The following is a 25,267-nucleotide window of genomic DNA, read 5'->3' as shown; positions in this document are numbered from 1 at the left end:
AAAATGTTATCTTTTCAATTTTTCTTATTTTTTTGGCAAATAAAGCCAGGAGATAAAAAAAAAAAAAAAAAAAAAAGATTTCTGCAAAATATCTAATTTTATTTTGAAAACCCCTGTTTGAGCTTCCGGTCATCAATTGAGAACCCTGTTGTTTTTCGTCTGTAGATGGCGCTGTAGGTCAAGGATACGGACACAAAGGTGGGATCAAAGTTTAGGCAACTTACCCAACAGGTAGTACAAACCTTCTCGGGTCAGAGTATGTTTTTATGGAATGTGTATTATTGCTATCTTTGGGTGAGACGATCTGTCATGACGTGGTGACGTGTCGTTTTCGTTGCAATCGCTGTTTTAAGACGCACGGCTGTTTTCTGGGAACAACAACAACACACCTAGAAATCACGACCTTCATGTGAGAAACACTACAACTTACCAAGCAGAGGTGGGTAGAGTAGCAAACATTGGACTCAAGTAAGAATAGCACAACGTATTTTTACGTTAAAGTAAAAAGTTGTCAGCCAAGAAATGACTCAAGAGTAAAAAAAAAAAAGTATTTAATAAGAAGTCTATTCAAGTACTGAGTAACTAATCATAACAGCTGATGATTTAACATTTAAAAATTATGTAATGGACAGAAAAAAATATAAAGGTATGTGGAAATTATGGTATTTTAAAGACAAAAGGCAGTATGTTAGAACAGTGGAAAGTACTTCCACTGACAATATCTACTGTTTACTGTAAGTTAATTTGACCCCCAAATGGTTCAATGAGCTCAGCAGATAGAAAATAACATTAAAAAAACAAAGCTTGTGTACAAATAAGAAGTCTCACTTTAACATAAACTCTAGGTTTTTGTCTCTGGTGCATTTTTAAATGAGTCTGTTCTTTATTCATGAAGTTACTCACAGTCAGTAGAGTAGCCAGAAATTTTACTCAAGTAAGAGTAGTGATACTTGAGTAATAATATGACTCAAGTAAAAGTAAATAGTACAGCACAGTAAAACTACTCCTAAAAGTACATTTTGGTCAAAAAGTTACTACTGTCAATGTAACTGAGTAAATGTAACTAGTTACTACCCACCTCTGCAACCAAATAACGCTAAAAACCAAATGTGAGAATGATTAACCTGGCATTATTTCTGAGGATCTATCTCTGATGTAATTTTTAGATCACGTTATCAGCCTTTAGTATTGCAGTGTTGATATAACTTAAGTGTACAAATAAAACTTGTTGAAGTCTGAGCTTCATCAAAGATTTCAGCTTTAAAAGTGTCCAAAACGCCCAAATGTCAGGATGAATGTTTGACACCTGACACATTTCCCCCCTGTAAAGGCCATGTATCCTGTTGATCTGCCATCTGTGGACGACACTGAGCTGACATCCGCATCTGAGAATTACCTGGCGTCCCTGAACGCAACGCCTCCCAGCAATGAGACATCTGAAAAGGTAGGATAACGCCTTCTGATTCCTGTCATTAATAGCAATTTATTGTCATCTATTCTACTTCTAATTAATTGTTTTATTTTCCTGTACACACTTTACAATACATTAATTACAAACTTTTATATAACATTGGGACTGTTAGCTTCAAATATAGCGAGATAAATAATGATAGAGCAGCATCAACAAAAAAGTAACAGAAAACATATATGTAACTATGGATGATTATAAAGTTTTAAATTTAAAAGCAAAAAGATTGACTGGCAATGACATTGTTTTATCATTTTCATTACTTTTAGGCAGGAACGCTTGCTGCGACACCTGGCAACAAAACAGACAATGGAGACTGCTTTAAAAACTGCCCAGACTGTGGCAAAAAGGATGTTCACGGGTCTAAAGTTTAGAGCTAGTACAGACAAAATGTTCAGGTTGTAAAAGGGGATTATGGGGCATCTTTGAAAACAGGGAAAACGGCACAGAACAACTTAAAGACAAACCGTCAGAAGAGGTTTGAACCGCTGTCAGTGCCCTCGTACAATCCAACTGAAGGGAAAGGGATCTACACCTTGAGACGCTAAACTAACAAAAACATGAACATTTGCACAGCTAATGATGAGGTCAAGCTGTAGATGGCGGCCTTTATCTATGCTATTGCACAAGTGGAGTCCTTCTCCAACAGTCCAAAAGTAGGGTTTGTGATGGCGAAGTAAATTTTAGGGAGAATAATGCGTCTGGACACCAAGCAAAGTGCCTCCCAGCCAGGGCTGCACTGGGACCAAAGAATGACCCCGGCATTTTTTTGGCCATGCTGGCCCACCCTGATAGTTATACGATATGCAGAGGCACGCAGAGGATGTAGCTGCGCATTATGTTTCAAAAAATTTAACTAAAGTTCAGAAAAAACACTGCTAGTAATGTCTTTCCACTTTTAAATATGTTGTTTATACAAATTAGACAATTAGGCCAAGAGTAAGACCATACATCCATGTTGAATAACAAGCTCCTCGAAGTGGCGCCTGAAAGTATGAAAAAACAAAATGAGGATGTTGGAGAAAAAAAAAAAAGAGAGAGAGCGACAGAGCTGCAGCGACAGGCAGACAAAGAAAATAAAGAGCAGGGATCAGTAAATTTATAGTTTAAATAATCTTTACACAAATGGAGAGATCATAGCTTCATAATAATAATAATAATAATAGATTCTTAATTCAATCTCCTGCATCTGCTAGCCCTGCTTTTTGGCTACTTCTTCCCAAACTGTTAGTAGCTTTTCTGACCTCCCTGCTCGTGGGACAGTAAATACATTTATTTTGAAATCCTTTTTTGATGAAATTATGACAGCCCGGGCCGGTCTGTGAATGGCCGTTGGCCCATTGCCCACTATGCCAGATAGCCTGTCCATGCCTGATTCCAACTTTTTGTCATGAACCAGAGACAGATGGACCCAGTATTCAACCAGACAAGCAGAGGTTAGGTGAAAGAACATTTATTTACAAAAATGCAAAAACAAAAACGGCATCAGGCCAACAAGGGGAAGAATGTGTCCAATAACCAAAAATAACAAAAAGCAGTCACAGATGAAACTATCTACAAAACAGAGGACAGGCTAACTCAAAAATCCAAAGATAGGTCTGATCAGGAAACAGGCGGGCAGAATAAACTCAAGCAGTGGTCAGTTAAACAGGCAAACAAACGTGGAACAGGGAATGCTGGACAAGACTCACCGATAAGGGATTGTAAAAACAAACAATGATGTGGCAGATTGCAGGGGGCAGAGGCAGGTATAAGTAAGGGAGTGATCAGGTGAATGGAGTGAAACTACTTACTGGCATGGGTGGAGCTAATCAGGAACAGGGAAGTGCTTAGGGGTAAACTGAAGCTGATACGATGGTGACTGGAGAACGGGAGTGACAGGGTGGAAGAATGCTGGCAGGTGAACTGAATTAAGACTGGTGACAGAAATGGTCGGAGCAGGCCAGATAAACTAATAATATAAAACAATATCAAACCACAATAAAACCCAACCTATTCAAAAACTAAGACAGAACCTAAAACAGAAACTGAACTTAAGGCAGCAGAGTGAAGTAATTGATCAAATAACAAACAAAAACCATAAGCAAACCCAAATCATGACACTTTTCTGTAGGAAAGGCAATTTCAACTCAATGAAATTACTAGAAAACAATCTGGATCTCAGTTCAAGTGGAAAGGTTAAATGGTGCATCCCCAGGCTCCATCCTACGAAGCAGAGCCACCAGGAATGTTGGACTAATGGCTAAAAAGACATCAAACTGTCAGGAAAGCCAGAGGCAATGGAATATAACAATAATAATGAAAAACGAAAACTTCCTAAGACAAATTATAGTCAGAGCCGCATCTAATTGTCCTTTACTTCCTGTTACAAAATGTGATATTTAACCTGAATTCCCTTGTCGTTATCTCGTTCTTCGCTCAGAGCGCCATAACACCAGCCAACGTCAGCCAGTTCCACCTGTTTGAGGACGACCACCCCGACTGTACTGTGTTGGCGCTTCATCCTCCTCATGATCCAACACAAGGTACGGAGGTATAAACACACAGTTTTCACTAAAACTGCCATATGAGACTGAGACTAACTCTTGACGTTTTGATACCGTCTAGTCTTGGCTTTATACCTGCATGAGAAGTGGTGGCGATTGGACGACGTGCTACGGACCTCCAGTAAATCCAGAAGTGGCTTGCAGCCAGTAAGTGAAATCATAAAAATATTAAACTTTCTCTCTGATGCACAATATTCAAAAGGTAAACTTTGGTCCCATCAGACCAAAGCACCTTCTTCCACACCTTTTGGCTGTGTCCTCTACCTTCCCTGTGTTAGATTTGTGGCATAATTGACAGTTATTCTAAATCGTCAAGAACTTCAAGACCAGAGTTTTAGTTACAGGAAAAGAGAATATTTTATGGTGTCCAGCAAGCTCCAGGACATGCTGGCTTCTGCAGAGGACTTGCCATACAGAGTTGTACAGAAGGAAACACTGGCAGTAGATGGATGTGAGCATATTTGCAAACTGGTTGAGGTAGATGCGTTTGGACAAAGACGGTTATCAGAGAAAAAAACATCACAGACAGACAGACTATGCAAGAAATGCAAGAATGGCTGTCAGACCACTGGGGAAAAGTTTTTTCTTTGACAAATACCCTTTCTGCTCCATGAGTGAAGTGTTCTGATACAATTCAGGCAGAGTCATGAATAATGGGGAATGAAAACTCTGGTTCTGTTAACAAGCCACTTGCGGATTTCAAGCATTAAGGAGTCCGGTTATCACAAGGCAAAAATTATAACAAAGTCACTTAAAGGCCAGTCTGGTTTTGGGAAAGTTAGCAAAAAAAGTCAAATTGAACATATTTGATAATAATTTTTTTTAAATACATTTTTAAATAGTATTAATTGTCCTTCGGTTCACTAGAGAAACAGATTTGTTGAGTCGGCACGTCGTCCACAGGTGCAGTCAGTTACGGAGCGTCTGATCGTGTTCCTGCTCAGCCGGGTGGTGGAGAGGCCTCAGTCACACGGAGAGGTGTCGTTCTCCCCGCACCCACGCACAGAGAGCTGCAAAGTGCTGTGGGAGGACGGACAGGCGGTCGGCTTCTACTCCGTCAAACACAAAGGTGGGGCGGCCGGAAGAAGCCCGGTCCGTTACCGTTAATGAAGCTATTCCTGCCAACCTTAAAAAGAGGATTTCCATTTCAGGGAGTTCAGCTGGTCAGTTTACAAACATTTGAAATGCTAAAATGGAAGAACATATGTCATCTGAGCTTTAAAGATACAGTACTCTGCTAAAGTTTTTAACCACCTCTTTTTTTTCACAAGTATCAGACTTTCAAGCAGCCAGGTGGAAGGTCTAATCTGTTAAAGTGGATCTGATAAAGTGAGCCTTTTGAAAAGCGCTCCTCTCAAACTGGCTTGTAATGAGGGAAAAAATGCATCTATTCTTATTAGACTTTTGTAATGTTACATCAAATTTCTACGTTATCAGATAGACCAGTGCAAAGTAGGTCATAATTGGGGAACTGGAAGGAAAACGAGTCATTGTTTTCAGTTTTCAACAACTTTGGTCTGGATTTGTATTCAGGCCCACTCAATCAGTCAATGCTTTGTAAAGCTAACTTTTGCTGCTATTTAAACTAAGTCTTTGGAGTTGACCTAAAGCATATATTTAAGCTTGTTGTTGGAAAAGACGTTCCACTGAAATGAGACGACCTGTGTTCGGGTCAGAGTAAAGCCGTCCTCCCCCCCTGCCGTTTCAGGCAAACTCTGTGACAGCTGGAGCAGCCGCTGCTACCTGCTGCCCGTCCTGGACACCGTGCTGGTGAGGCCAAGCTGCAGGAGGAGAGGCTTCGGCCTTCAGATCCTGCATGACTTCTGCTCCTCGTTCTCCTCAGAGGACTTCCTCGGAGTCAGCTCCCCCTTATCGTCCAGCATGGCGGCAGGTTGGCAGGTTTATTTATGGTCTTAATCTGTTGGAGGAGAAAGTCTGTTGGTTTTTTTGCCACATTAGGCAGAAAAATGTATTATTTCATTGAATCTTCTACTGTTGCACTGACTAGATTATAAGTTAGTTGCAAGTGTATTTTATTAATGTGAGTATGACTACAAAAATACAAAGTAATTATTTTATTTGCCCTTCATTAATGCATCATTTGCCATTGTCTGTCATTCACTCCTGGCCCAGATTTCATCACAGTATGTAACAACAATGTCATAAACCAGTGACCCAAACAGAGGAGCTTTAACTTTTTGGAGACTCCCCTGTTCTCATGACTGGTCTGATCATGTTCTTACAAGTGATGCCCAGTCGTTGTCAGGCTGTGACTGACATGTTTATGGTTTGCCTCTGTCTCTCTGTATTAAGGGGCGTTCACATGGCTTCGCTTTAATTGCCAAAATCGTGCCTTTTGCATCCCTAGCAACTCCTCCGTGGCCTCGCTTTGGGTCACTTTGCTCCCGAGTCACACCTGCGCGTAGAGGTATCATCTAAATCTGTCGCTCGGCGTGCTGCGTTCGCGTTCAGTGGGAACGCACCTTCATATCGACTGGCCCAGGCCTCTCACAGAACATGTGAGGAGCTGAGTTCACAAGTTTTACCTCCAGTTGGGTTCTGGCAGGTGAGACATCCCCAGAGTACAGTTTTTTGTTAAAGACTCAGACACTTAGACTTAGACAACTTTATTGTCATTTTAGCACAAAGTGCGTACGGAACCAAATTTCGTTGGCATACAGCTTGAAAAAAAAATCACAGTTCATTGCAGCAGTTTCAGGATAAAGATGCAGCAGCGATTTGTGTAAACAATTGAAATGGCTTCAGCATTACTAGCAGTTCAACAGTCTGATGGCCACAGGGAAAAAGCTTTTGCAGAACCTGGTGGTCCTACAGCGGAAGCTGCGGAACCTCTTCCCAGAAGGCAGCAGGGAGAACAGTCCATGGTGGGGGTGTTAGGGGTCCCTGATGATGTTATGGGCTCGGGACACACAGCGCTGTGATGAAAGGTCCTTGATGGAGAGAAGAGGAGCCCGGATGATCCCATCTGCTGTCCTCGCCACTCTCCTCACATTCTTCCAGTCGGAGGCACTGCAGCCTCCACACCACACAGAGAGACAGCTGGTCAGAATGCTCTCTATGGTGCTTCTGTAGAAGGTCTTGAGGATGTTTATCACCTCAATCAGGTACAACGGCATCAGTCTTCTGATCTAGAGGCTCACCTTCTGCTTGGTTGGTCTTTCTCTCTGCCGGTGAAACGGATTCAGCCATGCGTTGTTTTAAAATGGCCGACGTCTCTTCCTGTAATTCAGGGGTGCCAAACTCTAGTCCTCGAGGGCTAGTGTCCTGCAACTTTTATGTGTCTCTGCTTCAACACGTCTGAGTCCAATAATCAGCTCATTAGCCGGACTCTGGAGAACTTGACTGCATACCGAGAAGGTAATTCAGCCTTTTGATTGAGGTGTGTTGGACCAGGGACACATTTAAAGTTGCCGGACCTCGAGGACTGGAGCTTGACACCCGCGCTGTACCCCATCACCGGTTAATCCAGCATGCGTTTGCAGCACTTCCCAGAAAGTCCTGCCTCATTTTTGTAGTCAAACGTGCATGAATGTGTAATTCTGCTGGGCCAGGAGGTCACGAGGCAATTAATGCGGTCATAGATTTCTGTTGGACGTGCTCACTGCGGAGTTCGCACCAGAGCAACGCCGTTTTCTTTACCAGGTGTGGGAAGCGGAAACACAAAAACGACTCTAGAGAAAAAGAAAAAAACAAGTAAAAAAATGAACGGACTATTTTTTAGAGCCTACTGCTGAACATTAAACATGATTTTACCTTCTTTTTTTGTGGATGCTCAGTGATCAGGAGGTTTCTGCAGCAGCACGAGGAGCATCGGGAGCGTCTGTACGAGGTAGAGGCGCCAGGAGGCTGGACTCAGAGAAGAAACATCTGGCTCAACATTCAGCTCGGTTTCTACGCGTCTGAGCAGCTGGCACCAGGGATTGTGTGTAAAACAGTAATACTTTGATCTTACCCCGATTATTGTAAAAGTAATGGCACAAAGAGGTTAATTTAGCTTTGTACAAGATCTTCCAGGAATCAAATGAATAAAGAACCCTGGGAGCACTTTCTAAACGCGTGTTGTACATGAGCTGATTATGAAGAATGATGGGAGGGGTTTGCGATAACAAGAAAATGGAAATTGAATTATAATGAATAACGGGCGTGTTTTTATTTTTTATTTTTTAAAGCCGTCTCTGTCCATCCGCAGACGGGGGGAGCTGCCCTGGCCTCGGTTAGCACCTGTAACTCGAACGCTCCCCTGGCGACGGCCTCCTCTCGGCTCTGTGACATGAACCAGGAAGGAAGCTCCCCGAGCAGCGGTACCTCCGGGAAAGGATGTAGCTCTGCAGCCCACGCCGATGTTCTGGATTTTAAATTTCCCGACAGGCCCCGAAACGTGGGGGGAAAAATTCGATCAAAGAAGCCCAGAAGAGAAAACACAGGAGAGATGCAAAAAAGGTCCAAAAGAGCCAGGAGAACATCTGTAGACGACTAAAAAACACAAAGTCGTTGTGCAACATCAGACTCCAGAAGGAGCTGTTCATGTGCTCTCTGCATTTCGCTTTCACTCAATTCAGCTATAAGGTTTTAGCTTCTTTGGAGTTCCTCTGGTCCAATTTCTGTTCATCCTGTGGTGATTTTATTCCTCATGGGTTACTTTATGCTTCTTTATACAGATTTTATACAGGTAAGGTTTTAATTTAGTCATTTAGTGTCACACTTTTAGGACACTCTTAAACGGGGTTCCCACTGCTTGCACTTGAATTTAGTACTTTTTAGATCTGCAGGAGTAAGAGAAATCATTTAGAAATAGTAGAATTATACTTTCCATCTCTTCTTTTTCCCTTTTTCAGATGAAAGAAAGTTCTCCTCTGCTTCAACACTTTCTGAATTAACCAAATCTGTAATCCTCAGGTCCACAGATGTTTGGTTTGTTTGACCTCTGAAGCTCTTTGGTCACTTTGTTGTAAAAGTGCGTCTAAAGATTGCTTTAATTCCTGTCCCGTCATTTAAAAAATAAAGTTCCAATTTGTGTTAGAATAAGTTGCTCTGATCTGAGTCTTTCATTCCACACTGATATAGAAAAGTTGGCATTTTTGTCTACTCTTCTTTCCCATCATGTCTTGGTTTGAACTACTGCTGCCAATTTCTGTCTTCACTCTCAGTTCATAAAAGGGAACTCTTGCCTCTGTTTTTGTGTCTCCTCCATGTTCCAGGTAAAGGTCGCTCATACGGAACCGGGCAATCAGCTGTGAATTTCAGAAGGCGTACCTGTTCACTGTTGCTTGCATTCAGAGGAGAGATTGTTTCAGTTAGTGACTTGAGATTTCATAAAGACCGGCCTGTTTAAGATCATGCCACGGCATCTATATCGGATTTATGTCCGAATTTTGGCTAGGCCACTGCAAACTTTAATTTCCATATTTATTCAGAGGAGGACTTTGCTTTGGATGATTAGGCTGCTGTAGGATAGAGAAAAGTGCCGGAGTTTATGGTCAAAGATTGATGACTGGACAGAAAAAAAGCACCTCCAGACCGTTATACTACCACCACCATGTATTGACTGCTGGTACAGTGGGATTAAATGATTTATGAATAGGGAAAGGCAATGATTGGGTATCTTTTTTTAAATTAGAAACTTTTCGCAGATTTTCTTCAGCACTGCAGTCATACAATAGTCAAGTATCTTATCTCTCTGCGTTTCTCATGTAGCTCTTTTTTTTTTTTTTATGTGGTAAAGGTAAAAATCTTACCCTAGTAAATGTGAAAAAAAGTTTGCATCGTGTAAAGACAAAAAAAAAAAAAGTCTGTTATTTAGCTTACCTTGCGAAATTATTCATGTTTTGTTCATCTTTCTCGCTCCCAGAATGTAATTTGTGTTGCTCATCTCTGTTGTTTGTGACTGGCGGCACCGCGGGCGTGAAAATCGAGCGCACCTCGCTCTAACAGCCCTATGTAGGAACAGGAAGTTTGGAAACAGGAAAAAATCTATGAGAAGGGAAGAAAGTTGGAGATCACGTTGAAAAAAATGAGCAGAATTTATCACAACACGTCTTTAGAGAACAAACCGGTGCACAATGAGAGGTTTGACCGGGCGTGGCGTCCCTCTTCGTATGAAAGGTAGGAAACTGTACCAAGCTGATAGGTCCCCCGAGGCGCAGCTGCACCAAACCCCAATTGAAAAAATCCAAATTTTTCAATTTTTCTTCAAATATAGAGCAGATCGCATTTATTTACCTTCTAAAACATGTATCTCCAAGGAATAAAAGATTCGGCTTTGCTCAGCAAAGTACCGAAAAACATAATGCTGAGATTCCTCATCAACAACAGCAGCAACAAGGAACTTCAGCAAATACTTAGTTTATTAGGGTTTATAACTTCCACAATGTATCAGCAATACCTATGCTTGAACCTTCAATGTGATATTTTGCATACAAATATTTTTAAGATTAAAAAAAAGTTAATACCTGATGAATTTGACACTAACTGCACTCATTGTCTTTCACTCAGTGGACCTGGGGTCCTTGTGGAAGGGAAGCTGCTGGATATGTCCAGACATTCAATCAGTGACACCAACGATCAAAAGGTAGCTTAGACCTGATTTATTAGTTTTTTTCTATTTCACTTTACTTGTTTTTATTCTGTTTATTATTGGTTATGTATTGTTTTATTTTTTATTTTTTAAATGTTTTATTTAAATTAGTATTATTTTTTACTTTGATCTAGTTTGGTTTGATATGTTTTGTTTTGATTTTATTCCTTTTTTTCATAGGTTAATTACGTAGTTGAATGTATTATTTTTAGTTCATTTTGGAGTTGTTTTTTTTAATTTCTATTTACTTCATAATACATTTTCCATTTTCTTTCATTCTTTGTTTTTGTTTTTTATTGAATCATATTAATTAAATGTATTTTATTCTTTTTTTATTTTATGCTTTGCTTGATTCTACTTTGTTTGTTTTTTGGGGGAGGGGTTCTTTTTTTTATAATAGATTATCTTATGTGGCTTTTTTCTGTTTCAATTTAATTTTATTCCTATATATTATTTTTGTTTAGCTCTTTATTTTTTGTCCTGTTTGATTAAATTATTTAGCTTACTTTAATTAACAAGCAAATGTTTAGTTGAAACACAGCGTTTATTTTGTCAAAAAAGATACACTTGTGAATAAAACCAATAAATATGACACTAAAGCTAAGCGCTGAACAATGTTTGTTAAACTAATTAAAGGCTTGAATAACAATAGGAGTGAGTTATTGCCTATGTAATAACCGTAAACAAAGAATGACCAATATCATGAAGTTTACTTGTATGCATTTGTAACAGAAGCTTACAAAGTATTTTTTTTTTATGCTAACACATGAGTTTAATTAAAAAACTTTATATTTTGGTTTTGCTTTGCCAAACTTTGCTAAAGTGAGATCGATCTGTGGTAAGTTACTGTTGGACCATGCGAGGGTGCCTCTGACAGATATAGAGCTTGATCCACTGAATGAAAGGAAGAACTTAGAAGATACCAGAGCAAACACATCAGACCAAACCAAACCGAATACTGATAAACATCAAACCAATCAGTCTTCTCTCCTCATGTCTTCTAAAAAAAACAACAACGACAGGTGCGTTTCTACGTGCTGTACATCAAACCCGGACGGATCCACCAGAGGAAGTTTGAGGCCAGTGGGAAGGAGGTGGAGCCGAACTTCAGCGACACCAAAAAAGTCAACACCGGCTTCCTGATGTCCTCCTACAGTGAGCAGACAACAATAAGCGTCTCTGTTAACCCATTTGTTTTAGTTCTTGGTGACTGTGAACCTGCGTGATGTGGGAACTTCTTATCCCAACAGAAACCCTAAACCTTAACTCTGTAGGAAAATCGTGCCTGTTCCAAATTGTTGAACACTCCTTTAGTTTCCTTTTCCGTCACCTTTTAAATTCAGTTGATTTAAATTGGATTTTTTTTCCCCCCGTCTGCTCAGAGGTGGAAGCCAAAGGAGAATCGGACCGTCTGACTGAGGATCAGCTGTCGCAGATGATCAACAAAGCTGAGCTGGTTAAAATCACAGACAAGCTCCGACCTGCTGGCACCTGGGCCTTCTGGTACCCAGAGTCGGAGATGGACAAAACTGAGCTGGAAACGGGACAGGAAGTCCGACTGAAGACCAAAGGAAACAGTCCCTTTATATGTCAGTTTGCATTCATTGCTACTTTGTTGATCTGCACAATAAACAAAAAAAAAAAAAATCCAGTGCTGTTGGATGAAAACATCAAACTTACTGTTTTTTTTTTTTTTTTTTTTTTTTTTTTTTTCCCCCAGTGTCCTGTCTAGCACTATGGCAATAGGAATTGATATCTCAATGCCAGATGGAGCTCGACAGATTTTGCTTTTACAAGTGGAGCAAACAGCTTTCGCCATAGTGCTCCACTTGATTTATGCTTGTAAATAGCTTTATTATGATTCCTGCAAGGAGAATTTCAAATTATATGGACATGACAATGGGAGAGTAAAGGAAGAACAAAAAGTGAAAGAAAAGAAAAAAAAAAGAGTAGAGGTGAAAGAAAGAGGAGATAAAAGGAAGAGAATGATAAAATGTCCTCTGTCTGCTCCATCACCTGGAAAGAGACACAAAAAGAACAGCACAACCAACAGACATAAAGCAACAGATACACTCTAATAACACCTAGATGCCATTGCTAAATCATATATATTATTATGTAAGCTGACATGTGTAATGTGATATTTGAAAAAAGAAAGTGACACAACATAAATAAATAAATAAATAAATTATAAGATTACTGTATATAATTGAACACTTAATACCTGGGACCCAGCACCTGTGGGAGATGTGAAAGTGCACTAGTTTAGGTGAAGATTATCCAGAAATAGCTTGATAGTGATTGTGGAGAACCAAAGACCCACCTTCCCCGAGCACAGAGGCAGGCGTCAGGGGACCCGTAACCCCGGACTCCCAAAGGGGTCCCTAAAGCAGGTCGCCCCTTTGGGAGTCCGGGGTTACGGGTCCCCTTACTGGTTTTATATTTATCTTAAAATCTAAGCAGCAATTATCCTGATTTAGAATAAATGGTTTGGTTGCTCTAGGACCCTAGAGCTCTGCTGTATGTCATTAGCAGCATGCATAACATTCCTTCCTTTCTTATCTCCCAGTCTCTTTGGCCAAAGTGGACAGCGGGACGGTGACCAAGTGCAACTTTGCTGGAGATGAAAAGGCCGGAGCCTCGTGGACGGACAAGATAATGTCCAAGAAGGCAGACGGCAGCAGCTCCCAGAAGCCTGGAGGAGCAGGAGAGGGAGCAGAGGAGGACGAATGGGTCAGAGCCACATCTAACACCATTTACTTTTCCCTACGTTTATTTATTAGGTCAGGTGAATAATTAAAGGTATATAGCCACATTATATGCGTAAAAAAAGACCAAAAACTGTTTGATCATGATAAAAAGGACCATCAAAACACTATCAGGATGGTAGTGTCCGGCCTCATATCAGACCTTCCTTGTTTTAACCCCTGCTGCACATGAGCTGTGCGTACTTCTGTTAAAATTGTAAATAAACACAAAAGGCTTTATTTACTAACAAATTTAGAAAAAACACAACGCATAAAACACCAAAATAATTACTAATACGCTAGCAGAAGTGTGATAGTATTTCATAAAAAACTTTGTATGTAACCAGAGTGAGCTACTGACGTATAAATAAATAAAAAAGTCAAATAACGTGGCTATGCACCTTTAAGATGATTCATACTGATTAAAATATAATAATAACTTTTTATTTTAGTTTCTAAGTATGATTCAGGTTTAATTTTATTATTTAGCTATAATACATCTAACAATTATCCTAATTCATTAAATTTAGACATTTTATTGTATTCCATCAAACTGACATTTTTTGTTATGTATTTTTTTTAATTCTGGTAGCTAAATACATTTGAAATTTTAAAAAAATCAATCATATTTCTATAATAATAACAACTTTTTTAAAGTTAGAAATAATGCTAAATAATAAAACTGGGATTGATAAACCCCTCTGGGACCGATAAGCTTAGCAAGGTAGCTCATAAAGATGACTTAAAACATTTTCAAGTACTAATTTGATGCAGTGGTGGATCAGATTTCTTTTTATGGGAGCTCTGAACTTATAGGGATTTATTCTTCAGAATCTAATCTGTGTTTCTCTTCAGGATGACTGAGTACACCATCTCTCATCGTCCGGATCCATCCTCGGTCCTGATCCAGTCTTCAGGGTTATCCTGGCTTGCTAAACAGGCTTCAGTTTATTTGCCTTAAAGAAGAAAATCCTTGATCGCCTCTGACGTTCAGGACTGGACTGATAACAAAAAATTAAATGTATAATTTTCCTCTATTTTATTCCTTGGATCAAATGCCCTCATTTAGAAAAATGGCACCAGTCACTGTTACAAAGTCATTTCTGTTTTTTATTTTCTGATCATTTATTTTTAAAGTTGTGCCGCAGAAAGAGTTTGTTTCACTTCATCATCATTAATAAGGACATAAGAATGTTTATTTCTCATTGTTTTGCTACAACGAAATCTGTACAAAAATAACGGAAAAATATAAAGAATACATCACAAGACATTTACTATGTGCAAAACGCTGATGTAGCGGTGGTCAGGTGGGGACTATGGTTGATGTGATGAGAGGCGAGAAGAACAGAGTTCTATAAGCTTTTTTCTTGTTGTCTTGTCCCTCGCTTGTCTGAAAATAACCTGTCAGGCAGATGGGACAAAGACTTTCTTTCCAAACGTGTTTGGTAATCGGGGGAAAGCTCAAATTCTCCTTTCCAGCTGCCAGACTTTCTTGAAATCTTGGCAGATGTCTCAAACGCCCCTTTCCGATTCTAACTTCCTTTATTGTCCCACAGTGGGGACATTCTGGGAAATCTATCACCAACATCCCCCTTTTATTTTGGCTCTGACTGTTTGTTAATCAGGACACGAGCCAGCCCAGTTGAGTGATATTTCACAAACGGAGCCGTGGACACAGAACCGGCGCTGCACGGCTGACATTGCGTGCACGAGATAAAACGGCCGTATGAGCTTCCTCTCCTTGGATGAAGATGATGATGATGATGATGATGATGACGTTCTGGGGTTGCCTGTTACCTTACGGCAGCAGATTGACTTCTGGTCCACCTTCAGCTCTTTTGTCCCTTCTTAAGGGACAAAAGAGGTCTTAGGTCTGGCTTGAAACCTTTTCTGAGTATGAATTCAAGTTTTTCTTTGTTATCTAACTACTTCTATGCTAATTTTCTATGACGTCTCTTAACCATGACTGCATATCATGTTAAAAAAACAAATGGTGAGAAACAAATTTGTTTCCGGCCAGCAAGTATCTACAATAAAGAGTATTTTAAAGTAATGTCTGTACCGACTGCCACGGGACGTCCCAACTGTACGGTCCTCTGGAAAAGTATTTAACCGTTCTCATAATACTAGCATTAATTGCGTTTTATTGGGACTTGATGTGACAGACCAACACAAAGTCACACATCATTATAAAATGGAAGAAAAACTGACTTTCACATTTCAACCAAATAAAAACTGGTGTGCGTTTGATATCAGCACCTCTCTGAGTCGGTACGTTGCAGAACCAGCTTTCCTCACTGTTACAGCTCCAAGTCCCTTTGGACTGTGTTTGTCCAGAGAGGGAAATATCTGCTGCCTCTCTGCAAAAACTGGCCAGTCTCAGCCAGATTAGATGGAGAGCGTTTATCAACACCACTTTCCACTCATGTCAGGGATTCCCCGATGTGTTTAGCTCCGGGCTTTGACTGGACCACTCGAACCCGTGAGTACGCTGGGACCTGAACGGCTCAGTTGTGTTTCTGCTCGTCTGTTTTGGGCTGTTCTCCTGCTGGCGGATGAACCTCCTTCCCATTCTCGTGGGAAGCATCCCCTCAGCATGATGCTGCCACCTCCATGTTTTACTGTGCGGCTGGTGTGTTCAGGGTTGATTTCTTTCACACAGTGTTTGGTCAATTTTCCAAAAAGATCCATTTCTGGCTCTGACCAGACCACCTGCTTCCAGATGGAAGCCGTGTTTCCTACAGGGTTTGTGGCAAACAGGATTTCTAATTGCTTTCTATCAGCGAGGGCTTACTGTTTGCCATTCTTTACGGCAGATTTGTAGAGTGCGTGAATAATAGATGCCTTATCAACAGATTCTTCCACCTGAGGTGTCTATATGTCTCTTAGCTCTGCACTGCAAAAAGGGAACTGAAGGTAAGCAAAATCTTCTTGAAATTAGTGTATTTTTCCTTGATTTGAGCAGCTAAATAAGGCTGTTCGCCAACGGACTGAGTATTTTTCCCCTAAAATAAAATAATTAGATATCCTGCACTTGAAATAAGATGATGGAGATGAATTGTTCTTATTTTATGTGCAAAAATCTTATTCCATTGGCAAATGGTTTGATTTAGCTGCTCAAATCAAGGAAAAATACACTAATTAAAAAAAATTTTTTACTTACTTTTAGTTCCCTTTTGCAGTGTGGTAGGTTTGCCGCTGTGCCGTCCTGTTTCCATGTCCAGATGATGAACAGAGCTCTGTGAGTTCTTTAAAGTTTTGGCTGTTGTTTCACGACCTGCCCGTACTTTAAACTTCTCTGCAACTTTCTACCTGACCTGCCTGCTGTGTTCTTTGGTCTTCATGATGCGGTTTGTTCTCCAGTGTTCTATTAAGAGACCTCCGGAGCTTCCACTGAACAGCTGCATTCATACAGGGATCAAATCACATCTGGACTTCATTTGCTAATTAGAGGACTTGCGAAGCCAGTTGGTCGCACTGTTTTTTTTTTTTTAAATTATTATTTATTTAGGTATGTTAGAGGAAAAGTGAGTAAATGCAAATGTACAAAACACTTCTCAGATTGTTTTATTAGTGAAGAAACAAACCATGCATCATTTTCCTTCCACTTTGCAACACCTCACCACTATTTACTGATCAATCAAACACTGCCTCAGCAAAATGCAAGGGGAAAAAAAGAATGTCACTAGGTGTCATTCCTGGTTTTCAGTCTTTTAAACTCATATTTTGGTCATCTGCAGTGATTCAACCACCGGAGTGGAAATAATTTGTGTCTTTGAGAAAGTGGGATGGTGATGTGTCAAAAGTTCCTATTTAAAAGTCTTTGCTAAGTTGTTTTGCACCACTGAGTCATTTCTAGAGTTTGGGCAGTGTTGTTTTGTGTCCCTAAATGATTCATAGGCCAGAGTTAAGTGGCTTAAAAAAGATCAGTGCTAAAAAATGCTGAAGAGTTAATTTCCACCTTTTTTTTCCCCGCACATTCAGTAAATTTTATTTGTCAAAGCCTAAATAGTACATCATCTTACATGGTTACGAGCTTGTTGTGCAGTAAGAGCATCCTCAGGAAAAACAAACTGGCAATTAAAACAAGTTGTGTCTGATTACATCCCATTTCGGTTCAGACTCGGGTAACGAGGCATTTCCCGTTTCCCTCATGTCAAAACTAAAATAACACAGACAAAATGAAAAGGCTCAGTGTTGATGTTTTTCTTTTTTAAATTAAAAGCAACAATTTCAGGCAAATGAAAACAATAACAGAGATGGGGGCCTTTGATTTGGACATTTATGATGCACAAACAGACTTTAAGACGTAATGCGGATGTTTGTGGGTTTGAAAACCAGCAGCATTAAAAGACTGGAAAATTTAAACATTTATTTATTTTTTTACTGAAAGCCTTGTATTAGGACAGTAAAAATGATTATCCAACCACCAGTCAATCAAAACATTTATTATATCTCAGAAAAATCGGCTGCAGAAACATAGACACAAAATCCAATATAAAGACTTCTTTACTGCGGGTTTTTGTTCGAGCGGCACATGCAGAATTCAGAAAAGGGAATAAAATCTCATGTTTTTACTGTTTGCATTGAATACACTATAAATAACGTTCATTACTATTTACACAAACAGGGGCGCATCTCCTGTCGTCTGTGCTACGCCTCGTGCCACTGCTGTCTGATTAACTGAAGCCTGTCAAATCCTTCCTTTTTATCCGTCGTCAGATTTTACAGTAGCCTGAAAACCGTCCATGGAACATCTGAAGCTTTGCTTAGTCTAGATGGGCCGTCTCTTTTTCAAACCACTCCAGGACGACGTCTCGGTTCTCCTTGACCCACTGGATGTTCACTTCGGTTTGCTCGATGGCCTGCTCTACGGCTCTGGAGGGGCCGTACTTCCCCATTTCCTCCTTGAAGCGCCTCAGCTGGAGACACAGACGGACGATTGTTACCCAACGCTGGGAGACAGTGTCACACGTCTATACACACCCTCCATCTTCAATTCTACCATTTCTAGTCATCAGGGATAGCTTTCAAATGATTTCTGATAAGTGTAAGAGCAATACAGATAAATCCATTTGCAGATATATGTACTTAGATATGTGGCCAAATTCCCTTTTTCACACTCAGTTTAGCATTTAAAGTATCAGTTGAAGATAATGAATAAATCTTAAAGCTAAAAGTCACTAGATCAACTTATGGATGTTGTCAACTGAATTCTAATCGCAATTATCAGCAATATAGGATATAATTAAACAAACAAAAAAATTCAAAGATTTATGGGCTCATCAAAGGAAAAAATTAAAAGATGAAATTCTGAGGTGAAAGATTAAAATATAAACTTAGTTCAAAAAGACATCTTATTTCCTTGGCAGGTAAATGTTGAAATAATTAATGTTATAGATACACTTCAGACATTTTCACCTAAACCTTGGACATAGAGACCAATCCTTTAGACTAAAAAAAATCTAAATTGGTAACTAATGCAAAGACAGAGAAGAGTTAAGGGCAAGTATCTTAATTTCTTTTTAAAATACTATTTTATTTAAAAAAAATAAGTAATGAAAACGAATGGGATATTTACCATGATGTGCTATATAACTGTTAAAAAGTGAACAAAAAAGTCAACCAAAAATTAGCAAACACTGGGTATCTTTTTTAAAGGGACCTGCTACCGTTAGAAAATTTAACTTCTTTGCTACAACTATATGACATTAAAATATATAAAATATATGATTCTAGCTAAAAAAAACTATGAGCGACATAAAGGAGGAGAATAAAAAGCTGAAAGTCAAACCAGATTTATGTAACATGGAGCTAAAGCTACTTTCAGTTTCAGCCACGTTTTGACCAGTTGACTCATTTTATAGTCGGGCAGCTAGCTTATATAACCTATAGTGTTGATAAGTGGTAAAAGCTCAGACCTTTGAGACATGAAGCTGATCGGGAAAAAGTTGAGGAAGCATCTGGATAAACATGAATAAACTTAATTGCTCGTAGTTAATTAAGGATCAAAGGTGAGGAGAAAAAAAACGAACGCCATTCTTCCTCGTCACGCGGACAGGCTGTGACGGGACAGGTGCGTGTCTGATAAGGTATCAGGGAGTTTCAGGTTACTCATCTGCTTCAGATTAATCACAAAAACCTAAAACTATTTATCGCTTCCGGATAAAATGCGAGTAAATTACCTCCTGCAGCTCAAACTCTGTGGAGAACCTCCTGGTCACTCCCTCAACCAGTGCAGCTGCATTCCTGTAAAACATCAGTAACAGCATGTAAGAGGAAGGAGTGTGAATCATTTGCTTTTTAATTTACCTTAGATAAAAACAATTGCTGGATTATGAAAAGAAGGCTTGTATCTGGTGTATATTTACACGCTGATACCGACATGTTGGCTTCCCGGTAACAGCATAAACAGTGGAGACTTTATGGCGAGGAGCTAATGATAAGCACTGATTAAACTGCGGGACCTTCGTCCTCCATGGCTCAGAGCTAGATTACTGTAAGCCGCCGTATGTAAACGCTGCTTCTTTACGACTCCTCTTTTACACGGGTCATGAAGTTGTCACGAAGGCTCTGTAAACAACGCCTCGCTGGGTGAGCTGAGGGAACCGTAACGGCGCCGATCTCTTCCCCCCGGCTCAGACCCTGACCTGAGGTGGAGCTGAGACCCAAGGTAAACATCAGCGGAGGAACCCTGTGAGAGCGACCGGTCGGCTTGTTGGTGGTCCAAGCCCAACTTTTATGTTTACGGCAGCTCAGATAAACGCCCACCGCCCGGCAGATGATATATATATATGCAGTTATATGGGGTGTTTTTTATCTGGAGGACAAAGTTTAAGTGTCCACCTTTTTAATATTTTTCAAAAGCACATTGTCACAACACTGAACACAACACCACCTCTGGGTCAATGTGATGTGATTTAATAATATCGAGATGTAGAATGAAAATCAAAGCAAAACTGAGAAAACAAACTCACCGCTGACAAATCCCACATTCCTCTTGCAGTATTACCAATTATTCACGGACAAAATACAGGATCCATCTATAGCCCTCAGTATAGTGGAAGTATTTGGTGAACTGAGGTGAATTGAGAACTAACACGGTTTTAGAGATGAATTTTGTACTTTTGCTGTACTTGCTTTTCCCAGTTTGGTTTTAATATGGTTTCTATCCCTGAACCGTACCAGAGACAGCACCTTTTTCTGCCATTTGTTTTCTAGATTTTAAAGTTGCCGTTTAGATTATTCTTATTACAGTGAAACAAAAAAAAAGTTGTTCTAGTTGTAGCTCTTAGAAACTACTGTAGATCAGAAACCGACAAGGATTTACTTAGTTTATTTCTTATGAATAGAAAAAACTAAGTGCTGTATGTTTGTTAATGTATGAATAGAAACAAACTTTGAATGTTAGTGATGAAGCTTGTTCCAGTGAAACTAAAGAAGCCTAGTCAAGGATTTACTCAGCTTATTCCTTTGTTAATGTAATGTTTTCTTTTCCTATGTAATAATATTTCTGTGTCTCTGCTCTGTCTTCTCTAACCCCCAGTGGGTCGAGGTAGATGACTTTCACACTGAGCCTGGTTCTGGTTCTGCTGGAGGTTCTCCTCCCTGTTAAAGGGGAGTTTTCCTCTCCACTTTCGCTTCATCCATGCTCAGTATGAGGGATTGCTGCAAAGCCATCAACAATGCAGACGACTGTCCCTGTGGCTCTACGCTCTTTCAGGAGGAGTGAATGCTGCTTGGAGAGACTTGATGCAACCTGCTGGGTTTCCTTAGAGAAGAAACTTTCTGACCAGTCTGGAGGATCTGATTTAATTTGACTTTGTAAAGTGCCTTGAGATGATATATGTTGTGAATTGCCGTTATGTAAAAACATTTTTATTGAATATTTTCCTCTGTAATGTTTTCCTGTTCATATACAGCAGTTTGAATCGTCTTGCTACTACAAGGTGCTATATAAATAAAATTGCCTTGCCTTAAAACCACAAAATAGCTCCATCCTATCATTTAAAGTCCTTTTAAGAAATTATCAGAAAAAAGTGACTTTAGTGCTGCTCCTCCTTCAACTCCTGCTGCACACTGATGATCAGTAGGCTTATGAAAAGCGACTGCACTTTTCCCTTATTAACAAGAATGATGAATTTACCGTTTAAAATACTCCACACAACTCAGAAAAACAAAACAAAACAAAAAACCTGGCATTCCCAGTTTGAAAACCATGATTTGTATAACGATAACACTTAATAGTCGACTGCAGGCTAGCTACCCAAGCAGACAGCCGGACTAACTTCCCTGCAGACATCAGATCGTATTACTCCAATAATTACTCAGAGGATTAATACTTTGTGTTCAGAAGGCAGTTATCCAATCATTTAGCTTAAGTTCATGTATTGGTACTTTAGCAAAAGAAATATTTGATGCATTTCTCTTTTAAAATGTATTTTCTTTTAATTATGATCCCAATTTGTTTGTAATTTAGCATCAATAACATGGTCTATAAACTACCATCTGTGCTGAGAAGGTACATTGCTCTTAATATAGTCAAGCTGGGCCAAATAAATTGTGACCAGTCTGCGCTTTAAAGGTTCTCATAAGCTCCTGACCTGCTCTCCTCCGTGGCATTTTTCATGTTTTGGATACTAGTGGCGTGCCATGCATCACTTGTTTAGTTAAATATATTACTGTATTAAAACACATCAGCAACAAGCCATAAGAAATAAAATACAGGCCTGTTTCAGACTAGGTTCTGATGTTAGAAAAACAGCTAATTAACTAGTCTTGTTGCAACGTTCATCTCTAAAGAAAAAAAAAAGACAAAATAAATAATAATCTTTACATTAGGGAAAGAAATTTAGGACTACACCTGTGTTTATCTAGCTTGCTCTTCTTGATCTTCTAACACGTTGTGCACCTATTAAATTAACTAACAATATCTTTAAAACAAACTTTGAGCTCTCTGGTGTTTATGTTGTTAATTATTCTTATTTAACCTTACTAATAATAATACAGTTCACTTAATGTTTGAATACCTTTAACATCCTCAACCAAGCCAGCACTAATTTGTTCTGAACATATTGGAAATTACACCAAACGGTTTTACGTTTAAATCAGTTTTTTTTTTATATTTTTTGCCAACTTGCAAATTATAGACGTGTAAACTGTTTCTATTCACACATAAATCCTTTTTAAGCTACAGCTGGACCTCTAAAGTTTGTTTTTCCTTGATATGTTGCTGCGTGGCGGATGTGTACACAAAGCACACCCCCATTTAAAGTTTTGGCCTTTACATATTTTAAAATTATCTAGTTTTACCAAAAAACAAAGCCCATTCCATTTTGGCCTCATCTTTGTTTACTCAACACCGACCTGCTGGAATCTTTGGTGTGGGGTTTGGAACAACTGATGTTAGAAGTAAAATAATAATGGATCCTCACTCCCCATGAAATGCAGTTTCAAAACATCGCTCCTCCTTCGCCCTTTTCCACCAGCCAAGGTTCAGCCCTGTGTTTTGCATAGTTGTCCGGGACTCAAAAAACGATCACTTCCTCTGTGAAACTATTACGTTTGAGAGTCAGCAGAGGCTCGCGGCCCAAACGTCAACCTACCCCTGACTGACGTAATCCCAGTGGGCTCTCATGAAGTTCCAGGCCAGCGCTTGTCCCGCGGCGTTTTCCGCCACGAGGTTGATGGTAGAAGTGACGTCCATCAGACGTATCTTGTCAGGGTCCAAAGTGTATTCCAGGTATCTGTAAGATAAAGCGGGTCCTGACTCACTGTTTGCTTCACAACACCTGCCGTGACTGGGACTGACTGGATGGAGGGCGCGTCTGTTGTGAGGGCAGCTTTCGTCCACCTCACCTGTTGAGGAGCCAGGTCTTCTTGGAGCAGGACAGAGCTTCTCTGAGCTGCTCTTTCTCGGACGTGTCGGCGGAGCTCAGAAACTTTTCCCAGGCAAACTCCCACTCTTTCTTCCCGCCAGCAGCCACAGCTTGGCAGTAGATTACCGACCGCAGGTTGGGGTGGATGCTAAACGACAAACACAGAACAATGCTTCAGTCCATGGACTGAAAAGCCCATTGTCCACGGGGAACCGTCGACTCGGTCTATTCCTCACTCATTCAGACATCCAGGACATGTTTTCTTTTCTCCTAATGGTACTGTTGGGAGGAATGTTTTCCCATTCCTTCAAACACTTAAACCCTGAGCCAACCGAGAGAAATTAAGTAACATTGAACTATAGAGTGGCATATTTTGTTCAAATCTTGCGTTTCTTTAAATTTCTTTACTGTTTTCAAGCATCCACACAGGAAGAACTTAAGAAAAGCCCACTCTTGACTGCAATGTTATAAATATAACAATACACTAACCTTAAAACAAGCAACAATACAACCGGTGTAATTACTGACAAGGTCTGTGTCTAAAATGGGAATTGCGTCTGCAAAAACTTCAGGATTTCTTGAACAATTTAGAGTGCCCATTAAATCCTTGACAGCACTATTCCAGTTATTCTTTTAAACTAATATATTTTCTGACATGTGACAAAATCTCACCATCCAGAAAACACGGTGCTTTTTTTCCTCTCCATTTTGCCGTATTTGTCAATGTATATAAAAAAATATAATGTTTTCTATGGCTCTAAATTGATGAACTCGTTAAAGTACATGCACCACTATTTGATGCGCCTCCATTTTGTACAGAGCCTGTTTACTGGGATGACGGCTGTAAGTGTGGGAGTCCTGTTGCATGTTTCCTGTGACATCACCATCTCATTTAAAATTTTTCCACATATAAGGACCAACTGACCATCTGGTTATTTAACGCCGATGCTCAGAGTCACAGCGAGTCCTCAAATTCAGCTACAAGAATATTTCGTTTGAAGGTGAGTAAATCTTCTTCAGCCCAAACAGAGCGTCTGACAAGTGTGGCATGATATTAGCACATTTTTATTATTTTGTTCTTACACTGACACATGCACAGCACTTTTGTAAATTCTGCAGCAGTTTATATGACTGCTCAACAGTTGTTGTGCTCGTACCACAATATTTTGCAGTATGTCTGACTACCCTGTGGGAGCCTGGCTTATTAGCTGATCAAATTCTGCAATCAAATTCAATTTAAATTCGATTCAAATTCAAAAATACTTCATTTATCCCAAGAGGAAATAAAAAAAAAAAAAAGTGATAAATGTGTAGGAAAGCAAACTGGAGTTTTTTTTGTAATTTAAAGTTGTATATTTTCCTGTTCTATATAAAAGTACAGTGGGATGCATGTATTAGAAGTTCACATAATCTGAAAGTATGCATCTCATGAAAGTAGTCGTACGCATCCAAACTCTGCTCTGGTCTGTGTTGCTACAGTGTTTGCATGTGCAGAACGGAGGCAGCATTTAGCAAATCTCACAGATTTTCTGACTGTCAAAAACATTTTCAGAATACAATAGAGGTCTAGGTACAGAGCCAAGACACGTATATGCAGACATAAAGAAAACGTTAAAAACTGCCCCATCCTGTTATAGTTTCTGGAGCATAAAGAAGTTGTGGCTAGAAGGAAAACTGGTACCTCAGAGTTTCTTTGAGAGGAAAACGTGAAGGAAAGCAGAAGTTTGGCTTGAAACTAACCCGTTAGTCTGATCAGTGCATGAGGAAATATTTGAATGAAGTTGCACAAAACAATTCTCAGAGAACAGAACATTGCTAAATTTTGTATGAAACGTTTTCCACGGAGGAGGACTCAACAAACCAAAGAGGTCTACAATCCTCTGGGGACCAGATGTTCTGAATCAAATAAATACATGAATTATCTCTTTAAAATTTCCACACGTTCTGCAGAAGTCTGGCATTGACAAATGCTAAATTTTGCTGTTAAAAAACCAAACTGCAATAAAATGTATTTTTCTTTTTTTTGCTGGATA

At 39.6% G+C, this 25,267-nt stretch overlaps 3 protein-coding genes across 5 annotated transcripts; 2 read left to right on the top strand and 1 right to left on the bottom strand.

The window, feature by feature from the left end:
• The first annotated feature begins 161 nt into the window (after positions 1 to 161).
• fam169b (family with sequence similarity 169 member B) lies at positions 162 to 8,954 on the top strand. 3 transcript variants are annotated; one of them, XM_012867591.3, is made up of 8 exons: positions 162 to 231; positions 1,331 to 1,444; positions 3,891 to 3,993; positions 4,076 to 4,161; positions 4,918 to 5,083; positions 5,723 to 5,905; positions 7,812 to 7,957; positions 8,225 to 8,953. In XM_012867591.3, exons 2-8 carry the CDS (start codon positions 1,334 to 1,336, stop codon positions 8,510 to 8,512), a joined length of 1,083 nt encoding a protein of 360 aa, XP_012723045.2. In that variant the 5' UTR covers positions 162 to 231; positions 1,331 to 1,333; the 3' UTR covers positions 8,513 to 8,953. The 3 variants fall into 3 exon arrangements, with proteins under 3 accessions (XP_012723045.2, XP_021174630.2, XP_021174628.2); XM_021318955.2 differs by having other exon boundaries at positions 8,205 to 8,425; XM_021318953.2 differs by lacking the exon at positions 162 to 231 and adding an exon at positions 247 to 409 and having other exon boundaries at positions 8,225 to 8,954.
• A 1,028-nt stretch (positions 8,955 to 9,982) lies between these two features.
• LOC118556195 (arpin-like) lies at positions 9,983 to 14,626 on the top strand. Its single transcript, XM_036124882.1, has 6 exons — positions 9,983 to 10,137; positions 10,528 to 10,603; positions 11,632 to 11,764; positions 11,992 to 12,198; positions 13,179 to 13,342; positions 14,212 to 14,626. The coding sequence occupies exons 1-6, from the start codon at positions 10,046 to 10,048 to the stop codon at positions 14,218 to 14,220; spliced, it is 681 nt and encodes a 226-aa protein (XP_035980775.1). The 5' UTR covers positions 9,983 to 10,045; the 3' UTR covers positions 14,221 to 14,626.
• A 2,673-nt stretch (positions 14,627 to 17,299) lies between these two features.
• LOC118565202 (aminopeptidase N-like) lies at positions 17,300 to 23,941 on the bottom strand. The gene is made up of 5 exons (XM_036145131.1): positions 23,907 to 23,941; positions 23,215 to 23,406; positions 22,962 to 23,102; positions 19,542 to 19,605; positions 17,300 to 18,278 (listed from the first exon to the last, which is right to left on the bottom strand). Exons 1-5 carry the CDS (start codon positions 23,939 to 23,941, stop codon positions 18,126 to 18,128), a joined length of 585 nt encoding a protein of 194 aa, XP_036001024.1. The 3' UTR covers positions 17,300 to 18,125.
• Between the last annotated feature and the right edge of the window lie 1,326 nt (positions 23,942 to 25,267).

This window comes from Fundulus heteroclitus, chromosome 2 (genome assembly GCF_011125445.2).
Source record: "Fundulus heteroclitus isolate FHET01 chromosome 2, MU-UCD_Fhet_4.1, whole genome shotgun sequence".
Classification (NCBI taxonomy): Eukaryota; Metazoa; Chordata; class Actinopteri; order Cyprinodontiformes; family Fundulidae; genus Fundulus; species Fundulus heteroclitus.
The sequence above is the reverse complement of the archived record's forward strand: the minus strand, read 5'-3'. Positions and strand labels throughout refer to the sequence as shown.

Excerpts from the sequence above, each read along its gene's own strand:
- fam169b (XM_021318953.2), top strand. The coding sequence starts at position 1,334 with ATGTATCCTGTTGATCTGCCATCTGTGGACGACACTGAGCTGACATCC. Across the intron at positions 5,084-5,722 it reads CTACTCCGTCAAACACAAAG|GCAAACTCTGTGACAGCTGG; the intron begins GTGGGGCGGCCG and ends CTGCCGTTTCAG. Across the intron at positions 7,958-8,224 it reads AGCAGCTGGCACCAGGGATT|ACGGGGGGAGCTGCCCTGGC; the intron begins GTGTGTAAAACA and ends GTCCATCCGCAG.
- LOC118556195 (XM_036124882.1), top strand. The coding sequence starts at position 10,046 with ATGAGCAGAATTTATCACAACACGTCTTTAGAGAACAAACCGGTGCAC. Across the intron at positions 10,604-11,631 it reads GTGACACCAACGATCAAAAG|GTGCGTTTCTACGTGCTGTA; the intron begins GTAGCTTAGACC and ends CAACAACGACAG. Across the intron at positions 12,199-13,178 it reads AGGAAACAGTCCCTTTATAT|TCTCTTTGGCCAAAGTGGAC; the intron begins GTCAGTTTGCAT and ends CTTATCTCCCAG.
- LOC118565202 (XM_036145131.1), bottom strand. The coding sequence starts at position 23,941 with ATGGAGAGGAAAAAAAGCACCGTGTTTTCTGGATG. Across the intron at positions 23,103-23,214 it reads AAGACCTGGCTCCTCAACAG|ATACCTGGAATACACTTTGG; the intron begins GTGAGGTGGACG and ends TTTATCTTACAG. Across the intron at positions 18,279-19,541 it reads CAGAGTTTGAGCTGCAGGAG|CTGAGGCGCTTCAAGGAGGA; the intron begins GTAATTTACTCG and ends CTGTGTCTCCAG.